Source organism: Stegostoma tigrinum, chromosome 3, assembly GCF_030684315.1.
Source record: "Stegostoma tigrinum isolate sSteTig4 chromosome 3, sSteTig4.hap1, whole genome shotgun sequence".
NCBI classification, from domain to species: Eukaryota; Metazoa; Chordata; class Chondrichthyes; order Orectolobiformes; family Stegostomatidae; genus Stegostoma; species Stegostoma tigrinum.
The window spans coordinates 66,424,724-66,443,912 of record NC_081356.1 but is presented as its reverse complement, the minus strand read 5'-3'; the positions used below and the strand labels follow the sequence as shown (position 1 = coordinate 66,443,912).

Genomic DNA, 19,189 nt, shown 5'->3' with positions numbered 1-19,189 from the left:
TAATGAAAGCAAGATGAAAATCTTTGTAAAACCTTCTCATTTTGTCAGCAAGTTCTGTACTACCTAACAATGACATTGATAGAGCCTAACCAAGATCAGGTTGTCTTAATAGCCTTAAATGTATCCTTTTTTTGGGCAAAGAGCCCAGTGGATTGTTAATCTGGAGACCAGGGTTTGAATCCTGCCATGGCAGATGGAATTTGAATCAACAAAAATCTGGAATTAAGAGTTGAATGATCTCGAATCCACTGTGGATTGTTGGAAAGCCCATCTGGTTCATTTAATGCCCTTTAGGGAAGGAAACTGCCATCCTTACCTGGTCTCGCTGACTTATGACTCCAGACCCAAGCCATTGTGAATGACTCTTAACTGCCATCTGAGAAATTAGGGATAGGCAATAAATGCTGGCCTAGCCAGTGACAGATTCATCCCATGAATGAATAAAACAAAAGTAACACCATATCTTTGTACCATAGATGTTTGTACAGCTGTGATACCGTATATTGTTTATGACTAGAGACTCTCCCAGTAAGAACAAAAGGTAGCTGTCCTCTTCCAAACAAGACTGCATGTATCCGGGGTAAACCAGAATGTATTGATGGCAGCAAGCAATATGGTAAACAGTGGTGGCATGCTGAAGGTTTGCTTTAGCTTTGCCATGCAGCATGCTGTTTTGCAGTCGTGCTATGAAGACTTATCTGCCTGCTCATCCAAAACAGTAAGCAGCGTTGTTGAGATCTTAGGATTTGATGAACCTCTGAGAAGGAAATGTTTTGGCAGCATTCCTTACTGCACAATGCTTCAAATTAAAACAATATTTCAGAATTGGTAAGAAATGCAAGAAAAAATAGGTGAAGCTTACACCTCTGATCAGAGGCACAGACTGTAGTAGTCTGCATGTTGTCTGGACTGAGTGTTCAGCTACTGGTGAGAACAGAATTAAAACAGTCAGAGAATGAAGCACTGTTGTATATAATAGGAAGTTGAGTGTTAAAAAGTAAACTTATTGATAGTAAGGGGAAAAAATCGTATGGTGTGGTAAGTTGAGCTAAATGGGCAATGTATATCGAAAAAAAAACAAAAAAATAAGTTGCAGCCTGGATCAGGCATGGCTGCTATAGTATGTACATAACACTGGGCACAACTAGAAAAGAAACAAAAAGAACAGACCTTTGTCAGAAACTTGCCCCTGACTCTGAAATTATGGGCTCAGTAATTAAAAGTGGGGTGGTGTTGGGCAAGTTAAAAATGTAAGCTGTTCTGGTTTGAACGGAAGTTTTTCAAGAAGAATTCCTCAAAGCAGTGAAAGTTGGGAAACCCTTTGCCAAAGCCATGAAAAGCAGGAATCATCCAGTAAAACCATGCAGATAGCAGGAGTCACCCATTTCAGTCCCAAATTTTGGAAACCCTCCAGTTCAGTCACAAAACAGGACCATTCTTTTTGATTTGATTTATTAGTGTGACATGTATTGAGGTACAGTGAGAAGTATTGTTTTGTGGACTATCCAAATCTTGCCATACAATGGTACACCAGGGTTATAGAACAGAGTGCAGAATATAGTGTTAGAGCTACAGAGAAGGTGCAGAGAAATATCAACCTTAATAAATGAGAGTGCTATTTATAAGGCTGATAATAGCAGGGAAGGAGCTGATCTTGAATCTGTTGGTAAGTGTTCTCAAGCTTTTGTATCTTTTACCCGATGGAAAGCACTATAACTTGGATAGGAGAGGTCTTTGATTCTGTTTGCTCCTTTCCCAAGGAAGTAGGAAGTACAGACAGTCAGTGGTTGGAAGGCTGGTTTGCGTGATGGACTGAACAGCATTCACAACTCTCCAATTTGTTGAGGTCTTGGGCAAAGCAGTTATCATACCGTGCTGTGACATTTTCTATGGCACATCTATAAAAATTGGTAACAGTTGTTGAGGACATGCTGAATTTCCATAGCCTTCTGAGGGAATAGAGGCATTGATATGTTTTCTTAGCCGTGGCTATCAGGACTGATCTGGTGATATGTAGTCTGAGGAACTCGATGCTCTCAACCATCCCCAGCTCAGTACCATTGATATCGACAGGAGCATGACCACCACTCCATTTCCTGAAGTCAATGACGGGCTCCTTTTGTTTTGCTGACATTGAGGGAGAGATTGTTGTCTTTACATCATGGCATCAACTTCTGTATCTGTTTTCTGTACTCTACCACATCATCGTTTAAGGTCCAACCCATCATGAAGGTGTCATCAGCAAACATCTAAATGGAGTTAGAGCAGAGCCATCAGTGCGAATAAAAATCAACTGAACACGTTAGAAAACCCTTGACGTCATAAATGGTATTACTAGGAATACTTAGTTTCAGCGATGAACCAAATAGAACACAAAGTTGAATATCCTGGAGAAAACAGTTCTTCAGGTTTAAAATAGCTTCTAGACATTTTTCTGATTTCGCAGCTGAATAAGACAATATACCTTCTGTATGCAGTTGGGAGTACAGTTGATATTCTACATCAATAGCTAGGATAGAGACCAGACACTAAGTGTTGATGACAACATTTGGAGCACCCTGGAGCACAGAAACTTCACTGGCGTTTCTGGTGGCTGGTATGTTAGAAACTGAATACTTGTATTGTAAAACAATAGGTATTTCTAGAATGTGTGCTGCACTCGGATACAGCCACAGAAAACCAAAACGGTGAAAGAACCACCCCACAGAGGTAAATGAGGTAGAAAAGTTGCCAGCTGAATTCAAACCCAAAGCGATTCCTGATCTGCCTCATTGATTTATTGGGCAAAAATATTTTGTTTTTGTATCTCGCTGTCATTGTACGCCTCGCCCGCTGGTCAATTGGTTAGATTTCTATGTGGAGGTCTTTGTCACTTGCTTGGTTAGTCTGTGCTGTGGAATTCTGTGGTTGTGTTTAGAAAATCTAAATTGTGAGCAAAATCCAGGCCTTGTGCTTAATTGTTAGTTGAAATGCTCCTCCTTCCTCGTCTACTCCAGTTTGCTGCTTAATGAACAAATTATTTGAAGTGGAAGAACTTGGTTCCGCTGCATGAAGTTTGAACAGGGCTACCCGTTGCCTGTCTTAAAGCTTCTGATGTGTTTAGCATTGTGCCATTCTGATTCTTAACCTTTTGCCAACTACCTTCCATACAACTGTCTACAAATGCCAGCTGTCAGTATGCCATCCTTTTATAGCAATGAAATGTTGAATATTGCAGTGGATTTATGTTAACTTCAGATTTTCACACTTCTGAAACTGATTTCATGATATCAAATTGCTGGCAATACTCTCAGGGCCCACACAAAGTTATGAAGCTTTATGCCAGTGCTTGACAAACTGTTTCCAATATGACCTCAACAGTTGAAAATTAACCTGACTGAAGATATGAACAAAAAAAATTACTATGCTATTTCATTGTCATTCAGTGTGCAATGTGAAAGTTTGACTATTAATATATTGATTTTGTACTATTATGGACCAGACCAAACCGCCTTCAAATAAATCTCAGACTTGGCATAAATCTAAGCCTTTCCCTTAAAGATGATAAAAGTTAAGATGCTGTGTTCCTGACATGATTCAATTGGCATGCTATTCAGTTTTAAGCAAAACGTTGTTTATTCTTACACCCAGTTATAGTATAAACAACAGAAAGAATTGGTGTAACTTTAATTTTAACTCTGTTAGAAATCTCAACTGAATGATAGACTATTTAACTATGAAACAACGATTGTTCCAATACAGTAATATGCCACAAACACATCCTTGGCAAAGGAAAATTCAGTAAAATAGATCGTCTCACATGTGATCTTTCTCCAGCCCAGAAGAAAAGAATGCCACTAGAAAGTCCTGGTGAAGAGAGAGAACACAGCTTTTTGCTGAAGCTGAGAGAAATGTATGGCTGCCTCCATAATCAATTTCCAAACCAAGCAACTGACAGCTAAGCTAAAATGCTGGTCTTTAGGAGCCTGACTCCACCCATTCTGCAGCTTCTATTGTTCTAACTTGAGTTAAAAAACAACTCCTGAAGCTGATGCTCACCTTCCTGGCAAAACCAAATTACCACCTGTTTATTCCCTGCCATCAGTTGCAGAAGTATGCTTGTTTGCCTTTCTTACAGCAATTTGAAATGCAGCCATCTCTGGTCAACTCACTGTTTAAAGCATTTTCTGAGGTTAAAAAGCAATTTAGGCTTACATTTGTCCCCCCACCCCTTTTTCTTGTTAAGCAAACTGAGAGTCACAGCTTCCTTGCCAACGTTTCCTCTTCACCATTGTTGCATGCTCACTTCTCCAGGCTGTGTAGCTTTGTTTGCCATTGATTGTTGTTAGGTTTAAATGTGTGATATTTGCGTGTGATAGCAAATGGTTTTAAGAGCACTCTTTACAATGAATCAAGTGTGTGAAAAATTTCAACGTCAAGAAATATCACTGGGCATTAAGGGAAAGAGATTTTTTGCAATATGAAGCCTGAGAAACTACACGTTTCTACACAGCCATGTAACATTAGATCTAAGAAGAAAAATAGTAGGGCCCAGTAGCCTATTAAGCTGAAGATTTCATTTGCATATAATGCAACTTTAAGAATAGACCAAAGAGTTCACAGCTTTGACTTTGTTTTTCAGGTCAGGTGAGAGTTTACAGAGCTCTGTTTACGTTTGAACCCAGAACAGTAAGTACTTTTTCTTGTACTGAAAACAATTGCTGTTGGTAAATAGCTATGTGGCTCCTCTATTCAAGAAACGAGGAAAACAGGAAACTAGAATCCAGTTCACTGTCAACATCCTTTGTCAGGAAATGGTGTAAACTATTAGCGAGGAGGTTATAATGAAGCACTTTGAAAATCTTAATGCAGTCAGGCAGAGTCAGCGTAGTTTTGTAAACTATTTGCTTGTTATTCCTCAAAGAATGAATTAGTCAATGTGCAAAAAGGGAGTTGGTTTCATAGAAACGTAGAAGATAGGAGAAGGTGGAGACCATTCAGCTCTTCGAGTCTGCTCCATGATTCTTCACGATCATGGCTGATCATCAAACTCATTTGTTTAATCCTGCTTTCTCCCCATAACCTTTGATCCCATTCACCCCAAGTGCTATATCTAGTCACCTCTTGATGCCAAAACATTTGAATTATTCAACTACTTCATGTGGTATTGAATTCCAAAGGCTCACCACTCTGAACTGTTGTACTGTTCTTAAATTTCCAGAAGATATTGGACAAGGTGCTTAATCTAAAGTTATGACCCAAATTAAGAACTCCTGTTGGGTGGAAGCAGATATCTGTATGGCTCTAAGAATAGTTTGGTTACACAAAGTCATTGGGCATAAATGGGTCATTTTCAGATTGGCAGGATATGACAGGTAATGTACCATAGTGATCAGTGTTGTGCCCTTGATTGTTTACAAAAGGCTAAATGAATTGGATAAAGGTACAGTGTCTGATTGCTAAATTTCCTGGCTATATAAATTTATGTAAGAAAGTGAGTTGCAAAGAGGATGTAAGCAAAAAGACACGTTAAGTGAATGAGCAAGAAATTTGCAGATGAACTATAATGTACAAAAATGTGAACTTGTCCACTTTGGCAGGAAGAAAAGAAGGGCATATATTTTGAAATTAAGTGATTTCAGAAATCTGAAGGGATCTGGGTGTCCTTGCTCGTAAATCACAAAATGGTTAGTATGCAAGAACACCAAGTGATGCCGAATGGACAGTTCCCCTTTTGGGAGTGATTAGAACTAGATGATACAACTTGTAAGTAAGGGGTTTCCTGTTTTAAAATGAGATTAACTTTTTGGAAGCTGTGAATCTCTGGATTGATATTAGCCAGAAAACAGTGGAGCTGGGGTTGTGAATACAAATAAGGTAGGTAAATAAATCCCTGACTAACAAGGGAGTCATAAATTATCAGAGGCTGCAAACAGGAGACATTACTGAATGTTGAAACAAGCTTAATATACCAAATGGCCCATTCTTGTTCTTAATTCATGCGAGATGGAACTCTGATCCAAACTACTTAAATATGAATGTTTCAGGATTTGTAGACTTTGTTTATTCTTGATAGCACATGATTCCCAGCGTAGCAGTTGTGACAAAAGGTTCTTGTGCACTACTTTATATGCATTAACTAATTGAGTTTTACACTTCATGCATGGCCAGCTTCACTGAGGGTTTACCGTGCAGTCAACAGCAAAATGTCATCCGGTCTGGAGGAGAGAAATGTACAACTTTTTATTCTTTGCCTGAATAATAGTTGCTGCATCTCTAAAACCAATATACCAGTTGCGAAGCACTTAGTCAGTGCTTAAAATGTGATTACGTACAATTATCATGTATTGCATAAGTTTGTTCTTGACAGTCTCACTTGAATTTCGTTTTGAATCAAAGTTGAAATGCTTATTTTTCTATTATTTTGTTAGCTATAGTTGCTATGAAAGTTTTATGGATTTTTCTGATTCTTTCTTATAATTAACAGCTGATGTTTTCAGAAGAGTATTGAGACTTGGTCTAGATGCCTTAATACTTTGTCCTTCTACTCAAGTTCCCTCTTGTATTGCAGTTGAGTACACACCAGATATACTCAGCTACAACCATCACTTAAAAATGGATTGATCTCATTCTCCAATCTAAAAATTAGCTATTATAAAAGCAAAAAACTGCTGAAAATCTGACAAAATAGAAATTGCTTTTAAATGTTCAGGTCTTGCAGCATTTATGGGGGGAGAAACAGATTTAACAGTTTGGGTTCAATATATTTGAAATGTCCATCAGTGATCAATGTATTTTTGGCTTGTTTTGATATTTTTGCTTTTTCTGTTTTTTTAATTCCATCATGTGATGTGTGTGTTGCTGGCTGGGCCAGAATTTATTGCCCATCCCATAAGATGGTGGTGAGCTGCCGCCTTGAACCATTGCAGCCCATAAGACTTATTTTGGACTCAAGCTTTGTTTATTTTCTACATCCATTTCCAGCCCCTTCACCTTTTATGCAGTGACATCTTTTCATTTAATCTCTCTGCTGTCTAACCTGCTCTTGACTGACCTTTTTTTAAAATATCTCAGATTATTTCCCCTCTCCACACTTGCTTTTTCAGTGACATGAAGCTCATCACATTTCCACCTTACTTCAACTCTTCTTAAAAAAAAAGTGATGTTGGACTTCAATTGCAATCTTTGTTTCTCTCCGCAGAGACTGCAAGACCTGGGTTTTCCAGCTCATTGTTTTTATTTGTTATGTATTAAAAATTAGTTATGTCCTTTTTAATTACGTCAAAGCATTTTGTTAACAATTGCTGATGAGACTGGCAATCGTTTAAAGTGAAATTCGAACTTTCCTGTTATTAGCTGAAAAGGTGGAATGTCAAAATTTCATTTTAAAATAACCTTTAACACTGACTAGTTCTTTTCATTGCTTATTCTTTTAACAGCTGAACATAATTTAGAGTCATACAGCACAGAAACAGACCCTTCGCTACAACTCGTCAATGCGGACAAGTTTCCCAAACTAAACCAGTTTCATTTGCCTGCTTTTGGCCCATATCCCTCTAAACCTTTCCTATTCGTATATCTGTCTGATTGTTTTAAATGTTGTAACCATACCCACATTTACCACTTCCGCTGGCAGTTCATTCCACAAAACAACCATCCTCTGTGAGGAAAATGTTGCCCCTCAGGTCCCTCTTTAAATCTGTCTCCTCTTACCTTAAAAATATGCCCTCCAGTTTTTAATGTCCCTATCCTAGGGAAAAGACCTTTCTTATTTACCTTAGATGTGCCTCTCATGATTTTGTAAAGCTGCATAAGGCCATCCTTCAAACTCCTGCATATCCGAGAAAGAAGTCCCAGCCTATCCAGCCTCTCCTTATAACTCATACGCTCCAGTCCTAGTAGCATCCTTGTAAGTCTTTCCTGTACTCTCTCCAATTTAATAAAATCCTTCCTATAGCAGAGTGACCAGAACTGTACACAGTACTTCAAAAATGGTCTCACCAATGTCCTGTACAACCACAATATGATGTCCAAGCTCCTATACTCAATGGTCTGGGCAATGAAGGCCGGCGTGCCAATCACCACATTTATCATCCTGTTCGAAGAACTATGTACTCAAACCCCTAGGTCTGTCTGGTCTACACCACTATCCAGAGCCCTACCATTAACTGTGTCATTCTTCTCTTTCACTGACAACTCAAACTTTCATTTTGTAGCATTTCTTAGTCACCTAAGTAGGCGTTCACTTCTCGTGGAAGCCATGCAAAGTGTTTCGCTGCTCCTAAAGGTATAATTCTGTTCCTTTCCTTTCCTTTCTGAATAGTATTTGCTACTTTGGGCATGTTTCGTGAAGGTGCTACTTTTAACTTAGCTTTCAGCTTTGTTGTAATGCCTCATGGAGAAAGCTTTCAAAGTGAGCATGAGTTGCCATCCATGGGCATGATGAATGATCGTCAGCATTTTCTCAAATTGGATGTTGGTCAGGCCTGCACGTTTACCTTCTGGTTGTCCCCTTCCCAGTGGACTGCAGATCACGTGTGACATGAACTACAACTCTCCTTTTGTCGCAACCCTGGATTAATTGGAAAACCTGTAATCTGATCTCAAGTTCCCCACTCCACTCCACTCCCCTCCCCTCCTGTCTATGACAATGGGAGACGTGTTAGTCCTATGTTCAAGTAAGAACGGTAGATAACAAAGATAATACGAACTGCAGGTGCTGGAGAATCCAAGATAACACGGTGTGGAGCTGGATGAACACAACAGGCCAAGCAGGAAAGCCGACGTTTCGAGCCTAGACCCTTCATCAGAAAACCTGATTTTCTGGTGAAGGGTCTAGGCCCGAAACGTCAGCTTTCCTGCTCCTAAGATGCTGCTTGGCCTGCTGTGTTCATCCAGCTCCACACCTTGTTATCACGGTAGAAAGCAATTTCTGATTACCAATGCTTTTACTTTAAAACCAAAGGAACTGGTCTAAACACAGTAGTTTACACCAGTATTGCCTTTGAGTTTGGGAGACCTAAGTTGTCTTTATTGTGGACTTAAAAACAGCTCTCATTGTGCCCAGATGTTAACAATTGGCATTTCCCTTTCAATAGCACATTGTGACTTTCTATCCTTTTGCAATAGCAATCTAATCATTCAGGTTTATTGTCCAATATGATTCCATTCATTTAACCTGCACATAGAGGCGCATTTCCAAACCATGATAATTTTCTAACTCAAAACAGCTCTTAAAAGTTATAATTGTATGAAAGACAATTAAGACCCCAGTGATTATTTTTAATTAATATAGGGGCAACTAAAATTTTGCCTGGCTAAGTATTTGAAGAAATTCGTCTTTAATTAGAAATAGCATCTCTATTGAGGCCTTCCAAAGACTGCTTTGTCAGACTGTGTTGATGTTACGAATGGATGCTATTATGGAAAATAATGGATATGACTAAAACTACTTGGAGGACACCATTTGGAGCTATGGACTTTTAGGACAATCCTATACAGACTATGGTTGTATACTTGGCAGGAAATAATTTTGGTTCTCAATGTCCAAATGTGCAAGATTAAGGCTAAAGTCAGTTTGAAATCATTGCCGGCCACTCCTGACAATCTTCATTTAAAGTTCTTTCCATCATTGAAGCAGGTTTAGCAATAAGGAAACATCTGTCGAATGTCATCTTGTTAACGAAAATTGATGTTTTTGAAAATGGTGAAATGTGGGTAGGGGTTGGCAGGATGAGGCGTACAATGGAAACTAAACGAAAGTATTTTTCCCATCCCTTGACCAAAGCATCAATGCAAAATTCAAAATGTACAATTAAAGCAAATACAGTAACACCTCAGCTAGGTATACAGATTCCCAAGTTAAAGTTCTGTAATACTAAGGACATGAGAACTGCTGTTTTAACTAGGCTGTTGAATTGACTTACTTGATAACTAGTTTTCTCATGGAATGATGGCTTAAACCAAACAAATTTCTATTGGTTTGCAAACAAACTTATTGAGTAATGAATTTCTTGCAGGAAGTGCATCACCCCAACTAGATTTTAAAATGTGCTGCCATGATTGTATTCTGGGAGGAGATTACTAAAAGCCGGATGTGTCTGTTGCTGCAAATACTTCCTGTATCAGACACCGCTAATGCAATGAACAATCCAGAATTACCTTTAAACTTACTTTACTGTTAGTGTGGAAAGAATGTTTATGATATACTTGAGATTGGAACTGTGAAAAACTGTAGAAAAAGTGAGGATTTTAAAAGTACCAGAAAATTCAGTGAGCATTAACTTCTGTGTATTTTGGGTGACTGGACAGTCGCAAAATTTCATTTATTGCCCTGATGGCCTAACGATTTCCAAATAGTTGTATCCCAACTTGCACCTTTTTTCTCTGTGATGTTGTGGAGGAGTAGCGGAGGAAATTTGAGAAGTTTTATCCATGTCTCTGCGAGCACCAGTCTTGTGCCATTGCTCTGCATGCAGAAACATGTCACCTCCCTAACTTCCCCCTTCAAATCACTAAGGGATTTGCCACTATCTTTTGGTGACATTGGCTCAATTTGGTTTAACCCTTTAGTTGTTGGTTAGACCAGCATTTGTTGCTCATTCCAAAGTACCTGTGAGTGGAGGTCTGGTGAGCTGCTTTCTTGAACCACTGCACAGCGTAGGTGCACTCTGAATGCTGTTTGGAAAGGTGTTACTGGATTTGGACTTATGGACTGCAGGAATGACGGTAGTGCTTAGCAACACTCAGAAGTATGCAATGGCAAGCACATTTGCTCCTGGGAGCTGTGACTTTGTGGACAATTCAATCGTGAGGGCCACCATTGGGAGTAGTGTTGCCTTAGTAAGTACATAGGAGAGAATTTGTGAAGACTGTAACCTCAGGTGGAGCATTATGAGCTGGGCTAATGGACAAGGAGAGGGGGCAAGGCTAGTAGCTAAGGTTAGAGACCAGGCTGTGGCCTAGCTAGAGAGAATGGGGAGCGAGGGTGGTCCTAAGGGAGCAAGGCTGGAGGCAGATGAGACCAGGGATGACAGAGCTGTGATTAGAGGGCAAGCTCAGGAGGGGGGTGCCTGGCAAAGGGAAGAGAGTAATTTTGTTTTCTCCCTACCCTACAAATCATGGTGATATGTGGCTTGGAGGGAAAACTTGATGTGCTGGTTTTCCCATGCAGCTGCTCTTGTCCTTTGACATCACAGCAGTCGTGGACTTGAAAGGTACTTGGTAAGAGGCCTTGGTGAGTTGCTGCTGTGCATTCTGTGTCAATGGTGGAGGAAATTCATGTGGGTGTGGTGCCAGTTATTCAGGCTGCTTGGTGCTTGAGTATAAATGCAGGAGTGTACTTCAGAGGGAAATCAGGCGTGCGAGAAGGGGACCTGAAATAGCTTTGGCAGATATAGGCAAGGAAAATCTGTAAGAACATTAAAGACAAAAGAGTAACCAGTGAGAGACTAAGGCCCCTTTAAGATCAGCAAGACTGTGTGGAACTCCAGGCGATGGAGATACTGAATGAGTATTTTCAATCAGTGTTTATTGTGGAGAAGGATATGGAACCTAGAGAACTTTGGTAAAGATGTCACTATTTATTTCCCCATGTCCATATGACATAGGTGGCACTGGATGCCTTAAAACGCACAAAGGTCGATAAATCCCCAGGACCTGATCAGGTGTACCCTAGAACTTTGTGGGAAGCAAAGGAAGTGATTGCTGAGCCCCTTGCTATGATATTTGTATCATTGATAGCCACCAGTGAGGTGCCAGAAGCTGAGTGAGGTTGGCTAAAGTGGTGCCACTATTTAAGCAATGTGGTAAGGAAAAGCCAGGGAATTATAGATCAGTGAGCCTGACATCAGTGTTGGGGGGGGGGGGGGGTATCCTGTTAGACAGGATTTACATGTATTTGGAAAGGGGAAGACTGATTAGGGATACTCAACATGGGAAATCATGTCTCAGTAACTTGATTGAGTTTTTTGAAGAAGTAATGAAGAGGATGGAAGGCAAAGTAGTGGGTGTGATCTATTTGGACTTCAGTAAGGCTTTGACAAGGTCCCACGTGGTACAATGGTTAATAAGGTTAGATCACATAGAATACCGGAAGAACTAGCCATTTGGCTACAGAACAACTTGAAGTTGGAAGACAGGTGGTTGTGCGGTGTTGCTTTACAGACTGCTTGTGACCAGCTGTGTGCCACATGGATCAGTGCTGGGTCCACTGCATGTTGTTATTTTTATAAATGATTTGGTTGTGAATATACAAGGTCTGGTTTGTAAGCTTGCAGATAACACCAAAATTGATGATCTAGTGGACAGTGAAGAGGGTTACCTCAGAGTACAATGGGACCTTGATCAGATGGGCCAAAGAGTGGCACACAGAGTTTAATGTAGATAAATGTGAGTTGCTGCATTTTGGAAAGCCAAATCAGGGCAAGACTTAATGGTAAGGTCCTGGGGAGTGTTGAACAAAGAGACCTTGGAGTGCAGGTTCGTAGTAGCTTGAAAGTGGAATATCAGGTAAACAGAATAGTGACAAAACATTTGGTATGCTTGCCCTGTTTTGGTGAGTGCATGGAGTATAGGAGTTAGGATGTCATGTTGTGGCTGTGTAGGACATTGTTCAGGCCATTTTTGGAATACTGCATTCACTCTGGTTTTCCTGTTATAGGAAGGATATTGTTAATTTTAGAAGGGTTCAGAAAACATTGACAAGGATGTTGGCAGTATTTGAGGGTTTGAGCTCTATGGAGAGGCTGAATAGGCTGGGGCTATTTTCCCTGGAACGGTCGGACCCTGGGGGGTGACCTCACAGAAGTTTATAAAATCATGAGGGGTATGGATAGGGTGAATAACTTAAGGTCTTTCCCACAGGATAGGGGAATCAAAACTAAAAGGCATAGATTTAAGGTGAGACGGGCAAGATTTTTAAAGGGACCCTTTTCAGGCAGAGGCTAGTGCATGTACGGAATGAGCTGGAAGGTTTTAGTGGTATATGGACCAAATGCTGGCAAATAGGACTAGATGAACTTTGGATATCTAGTTGGCATGGACAAATTGGACCGAAGGGTCTGTTTCTGTGCTGTATATTTATATGACTGTATGTAGTAGTAATAATAGTAGTAGTAGTCCTCATCCAGGCAAATGGTGAGTATTCCATCACACTCCTGACATGTGCCTCATTGATAGTCATCAAGAGGTGAGTTACTTTTGGAATTCACAACCTCTGACCTACTCTTGTAGGCATTGTTTATATGGCAGGCCAGTTTATGGTTAATGGTATCCTCGGGATACTGTAAGTGGAGGATTCAACAATGGTAATGCTGTGGAATGTCAAGGATGATGATTGGATTCTCTCTTGGTGGTAGCATGTATGGTATTTGTTGTCATTTAACAGCTCAAGCCTAGACTTTGTTCGTTTCTTAATGCACTTGGACATGGACTGCTTGAGTACCTGAAGACTCAAATGTTGACGAATGTTTCTGCTTACTGACAGAAGCAGCAGCTATATTTTTGATACTAATGGCTGACAGATATAATCAAGCAACTTCAGACCAATTGTTCAAATGCTATAGTGGGATTTTTGTTTGTTTAGTCCACACTAGGCGAGTAGAGAAATAATAAGGATGTTTTGCTGACTGCTCTTTAATTTTTTGGTATGTGACGCAAATCATTCAATAGAAGATGTTAGCATCATACATTTTAATTGTTTCTTCAGAATTCTCTTCCAAACATCTAAATGGAAAAAACAAAAAGTTGTTGGGATCAAGGCTAGAGTAAGAAAGTGGATAAGAAGTTGACTCTGGGCATAAGACTATCTAAGATATTAAACTGAGGTCCAATATGCTTTGTAAGGGAATGAAAAGAAGTGCTTCTGTTATCTGATTCAACATTGCAATTCTGACCGGTGCCACCAAAAGCAGACTAACCATTTATTGCTTTTTTGGTGCCTCATCAACGTGCAATTACTAGTCTACCTCAAAAATATACTAGAATTTATCATTTGCAAATGTTTTGAAAGTTTGGTGACTTTTTAAAATAGCCACCCCTCTGTTTGGTTTTACTGAAGAAGTGCTGAGGATTGCCCCAACCCTAAGAGAAATTAGCACATACAACCCCATAATAAGGAACGGCTAAGTTCACAGTTGATAGTGTTGTTATGCTCTTTGATATAATTCTCTGTGCATAATTGACTTTGTCCTTCCCACAATATTTTTATGGAAAAAATTATAAAAATTTTACGGAAAATTTCTAGCAAATCCTCTCCTCACTTTAGATGCAAAGGTACATAAGGTATCCATTTACCTGAAGAGTGAGTAATGATGGTTTAGAGGCAAGTTCAATTGATTTTGACAGTTGATTTAGACTAGTTGCAGGTCAGAAGTGAATCAGAAATAGAAGCATATATCAGGGAGACTACCAGATTCCTAGCAAAAACAGTTTACTGTATCAAAAAATATTTTTAAGAATTGTATTTAAATCAGTGAAGATAAGTATAATTAAGGTAATGGACTTGATGTGTGTGTGTGCGTGAGAGAGAGAGAGAGAGAGAGTCAAATACAGGTAGGTCATACATTTGTACCGAGCAACTTGTTCATCTTGATTGTTGATGGATGGTATCTGAAATGATTCTGTAATTATTCCTAGTTACACATTAGATCAGCTACCTTCATAATATGGCCAAACATACTGAACGTCAACCATCAAATCCTTCCAACAGACTCCAGTGGCAAGCATGAAATGCAGGAGATATTCCTGGTAGTCATGATGGAAAAGCAGCTGGAGTCACTGCCATCACTGTCCTCATCTGCAGATGACAAAATTGTATTTTGTGAAAGTAACTGAACTGTCCTGAGTGAATTGCAATAGACTACAACCATTTATCAGGTTATACAGATGGGATAGGGTCTACCATTGGATATATTATGTGTGACTTGTGATTAGGACAGCATATTTACTCTTGTGTTTTCTCAGTTTCCATTTACAAATTCAAAGCAGAAAACGCTTAGCATTAACATCTTTCCAAATAAAATAAATTGTTTTGGTGCCATGGTAACAGTTTCCTCTTCCATCCTACACTGATTCTCACCCAATTGGCCACGATAGGGTATCTCCTCCCCCCCCCCCGCCTTCCCCCCCCCCCCCCCACTTAAAACTGGAGATCCTACAGTATAATAACTAACGAACCATTGATAACCAACTCTGCAGTATCATCTGTGCTTAACTTAGCTTTTTCCTGGTTGCTGTGCAACCTTCAACAAATTTAGACTTGGTAAACTGCAATACTCTTGCTGCTCTCCCATCCACCCCAACTCCAGCTGTTCATGATTAGTAGTCAGTTCTCTGGCACTGAGCCTGACACTGTGGCAAAGAAGGGAAGGGGGCAGAATAGAAAAGTACTCGTGGTAGGGGACTCGATAGTTAGGGGAATTGACGGGAGATTTTGTGGTCAGCATCGGGATTCCCGGAAGGTATGTTGCCTCCCTGGTGCCAGGGTCCGGGACGTCTCCGATCGGGTGTATAAGGTTCTAAAAAGGGAGGGCGAACAGCCAAAAATCGTGTTACATATTGGCACAAATGATATAGCCAGAAATAGGATTGAGGATATAAAAAGTGATTTCAGGGAGTTAGGATGGAAGCTGCAGAGCAGGACGAACAGAGTAGTGTTCTCTGGTTTACTACCAGTGCCACGAGATAGTGAGGCGAGGAACAGGGAGCGGGCGCAGCTGAACACGTGGCTACGCAGCTGGTGTAGGAGGGAAGGCTTCAGATATGTAGATAATTGGGATGCCTTCTGGGGAAGGTGGGACCTGTACAAGAAGGACGGGTTGCATCTGAACTGGAAGGGGACCAATGTCCTGGGTGGAAGGTTTGCTCGAGTAGTACGAAGAGGGTTTAAACTAGTATGGCAGGGGGGTGGGAACCTGAGCTGTAGACCGGAGGTGAGCGTTGATGCAGGTGAGGCAGTAGCAAGAGGTAGACCAGCTAGTGGGAAGGATTTTCCTGGGAAGGAACCAAGGGATCAGTTAAAGTGTGTTTGCTTTAATGCAAGGAGTATCAGGAATAAAAGTGATGAACTTAGAGCATGGATCTGTACCTGGTGCTATGATGTTGTGGCCATAACAGCGACATGGGTTTCTCATGGGCAGGAATGTTTGCTGGATGTTCCAGGGTTTAGAACATTTAAAAAGAATAGGGAGGGGGGAAAAAGAGGAGGAGGTGTAGCACTACTAATCAGAGAGGGTATCACAGCTACAGAAGCTTCCATTGTCGAGGAAGATCTGCCTACCGAGTCAGTATGGGTGGAAATTAGGAACAGCAAGGGAGCAGTCACCTCGTTAGGGGTTTATTACAGGCCCCCCAATAGCAGCAGGGAGATTGAAGAAAGCATAGGTCGACAGATTTTGGAAAAGTGTGGACGCAGTAGGGTTGTTGTAATGGGTGACTTTAACTTTCCTAATATTGATTGGAACCTGCTTCGAGCAGAAAACTTGAATGGAGCTGTTTTTGTAAGGTGTGTTCAGGAGGGTTTCCTAACGCAGTACGTTGACAGGCCAACGAGGGGAGAGGCCATTCTAGACTTGGTGCTTGGAAACGAGCCGGGGCAGGTATCAGATCTTGTGGTGCGAGAGCATTTTGGTGATAGTGACCATAACTGCCTCACATTCTACACAGCTATGGAGAAGGAGAGGATTAGGCAAAATGGGAGGATATTTAATTGGGGAAGAGGAAACTATGACGCGATTAGACATGAGTTAGGAAGCATGGACTGGGAGCAATTGTTCCATGGTAAGGGAACTATAGACATGTGGACATCCACACACCTGCCTGCCCTGGTCGACCCATCATCTCAGCCTGCTCCTGCCCCACCGAACTCATCTCCACCTATCTGGACTCCATTTTCTCCCCTTTGGTCCAGGAACTCCCCACCTATGTCCGTGACACCACCCACGCCCTCCACCTCCTCCAGGACTTCCAATTCCCTGGCCCCCAACACCTCATATTCACCATGGACGTCCAGTCCCTGTACACCTGCATTCCGCATGGAGATGGCCTCAAGGCCCTCCGCTTCTTCCTGTCCCGCAGGCCCGACCAGGCCCCCTCCACCGACACTCTCATCCGCCTAGCGGAACTCGTCCTCACACTCAACAACTTCTCTTTTGACTCCTCCCACTTCCTACAGACTAAGGGGGTGGCCATGGGCACCCGCATGGGCCCCAGCTATGCCTGCCTCTTTGTAGGTTACGTGGAACAGTCCATCTTCCGCACCTACACAGGCCCCAAACCCCATCTCTTCCTCCGGTACATTGATGACTGTATCGGCGCCGCCTCTTGCTCCCCAGAGGAGCTCGAACAGTTCATCCACTTCACCAACACCTTCCACCCCAACCTTCAGTTCACCTGGGCCATCTCCAGCACATCCCTCACCTTCCTGGACCTCTCAGTCTCCATCTCAGGCAACCAGCTTGTAACTGATGTCCATTTCAAGCCCACCGACTCCCACAGCTACCTAGAATACACCTCCTCCCACCCACCCTCCTGCAAAAATTCCATCCCCTATTGCCAATTCCTCCGCCTCCGCCGCATCTGCTCCCACGATAAGACATTCCACTCCCGCACATCCCAGATGTCCAAGTTCTTTAAGGACCGCAACTTCCCCCCCACGGTGATTGAGAACGCCCTTGACCGCGTCTCCCGCATTTCCCGCGACACATCCCTCACACCCCGCCCCCGCCACAACCGCCCCAAGAGGATCCCCCTCGTTCTCACACACCACCCTACCAACCTCCGGATACAACGCATTATCCTCCGACACTTCCGCCATTTACAATCCGACCCCACCACCCAAGACATTTTTCCATCCCCACCCCTGTCTGCTTTCCGGAGAGACCACTCTCTCCGTGACTCCCTTGTTCGCTCCACACTGCCCTCCAACCCCACCACACCCGGCACCTTCCCCTGCAACCGCAGGAAATGCTACACTTGTCCCCACACCTCCTCCCTCACCCCCATCCCAGGCCCCAAGATGACATTCCACATTAAGCAGAGGTTCACCTGCACATCTGCCAATGTGGTATACTGCATCCACTGTACCCGGTGCGGCTTTCTCTACATTGGGGAAACCAAGCGGAGGCTTGGGGACCGCTTTGCAGAACACCTCTGCTCAGTTCGCAACAAACAACTGCACCTCCCAGTCGCAAACCATTTCCACTCCCCCTCCCATTCTCTTGATGACATGTCCATCATGGGCCTCCTGCACTGCCACAATGATGCCACCCGAAGGTTGCAGGAACAGCAACTCATATTCCGCCTGGGAACCCTGCAGCCATATGGTATCAATGTGGACTTCACCAGTTTCAAAATCTCCCCTTCCCCCACTGCATCCCTAAACCAGCCCAGTTCATCCCCTCCCCCCACTGCACCACACAACCAGCCCAGCTCTTCCCCCCCCACCCACTGCATCCCAAAACCAGTCCAACCTGTCTCTGCCTCCCTAACCGGTTCTTCCTCTCACCCATCCCTTCCTCCCACCCCAAGCCGCACCCCCAGCTACCTACTAACCTCATCCCACCTCCTTGACCTGTCCATCTTCCCTGGACTGACCTATCCCCTCCCTACCTCCCCACCTACACCCTCTCCACCTATCTTCTTTACTCTCCATCTTCGGTCCGCCTCCCCCTCTCTCCCTATTTATTCCAGTTCCCTCCCCCCATCCCCCTCTCTGATGAAGGGTCTAGGCCCGAAACGTCAGCTTTTGTGCTCCTGAGATGCTGCTTGGCCTGCTGTGTTCATCCAGCCTCACATTTTATTATCTATAGACATGTGGAGACTGTTTAAGGAACAGTTGTAGCGAGTGATGAGTAAATATGTCCCTCTGAGACAGGCAAGAAGGGGTAAGATGAAGGAACCTTGGATGACGAGAGCGGTGGAGCTTCTTGTGAAAAGGAAGAAGGTAGCTTACGTAAGGTGGAGGAAGCTAGGGTCAAGTTCAGCTAGAGAGGATTACACGCAGGCAAGGAAGGAGCTCAAAAATGGTCTGAGGAGAGCCAGGAGGGGGCACGAGAAAGGCTTGGCAGAAGGAGTCAGGGAAAACACAAAGGCATTTTACACTTATGTGAGGAATAAGAGAATGGTCAAAGAAAGAGTAGGGCCGATCAGGGATAGCATAGGGAACTTGTGTGTGGAGTCTGAGGAGGTAGGGGAAGCCCTAAATGAGTTT

At 42.4% G+C, this 19,189-nt stretch overlaps 1 protein-coding gene across 2 annotated transcripts in view; it reads left to right on the top strand.

Annotated features, from left to right (window-relative positions):
- Positions 1 to 19,189, top strand: part of ostf1 (osteoclast stimulating factor 1) — a 93,758-nt gene that overhangs the window by 25,281 nt on the left and 49,288 nt on the right. For both annotated transcript variants that reach the window (XM_059644648.1, XM_048527803.2), the window contains exon 2: positions 4,622 to 4,668. In XM_059644648.1, coding sequence (XP_059500631.1) covers positions 4,622 to 4,668 — 47 coding nt within the window. The remainder of the gene's footprint in view (positions 1 to 4,621; positions 4,669 to 19,189) is intronic.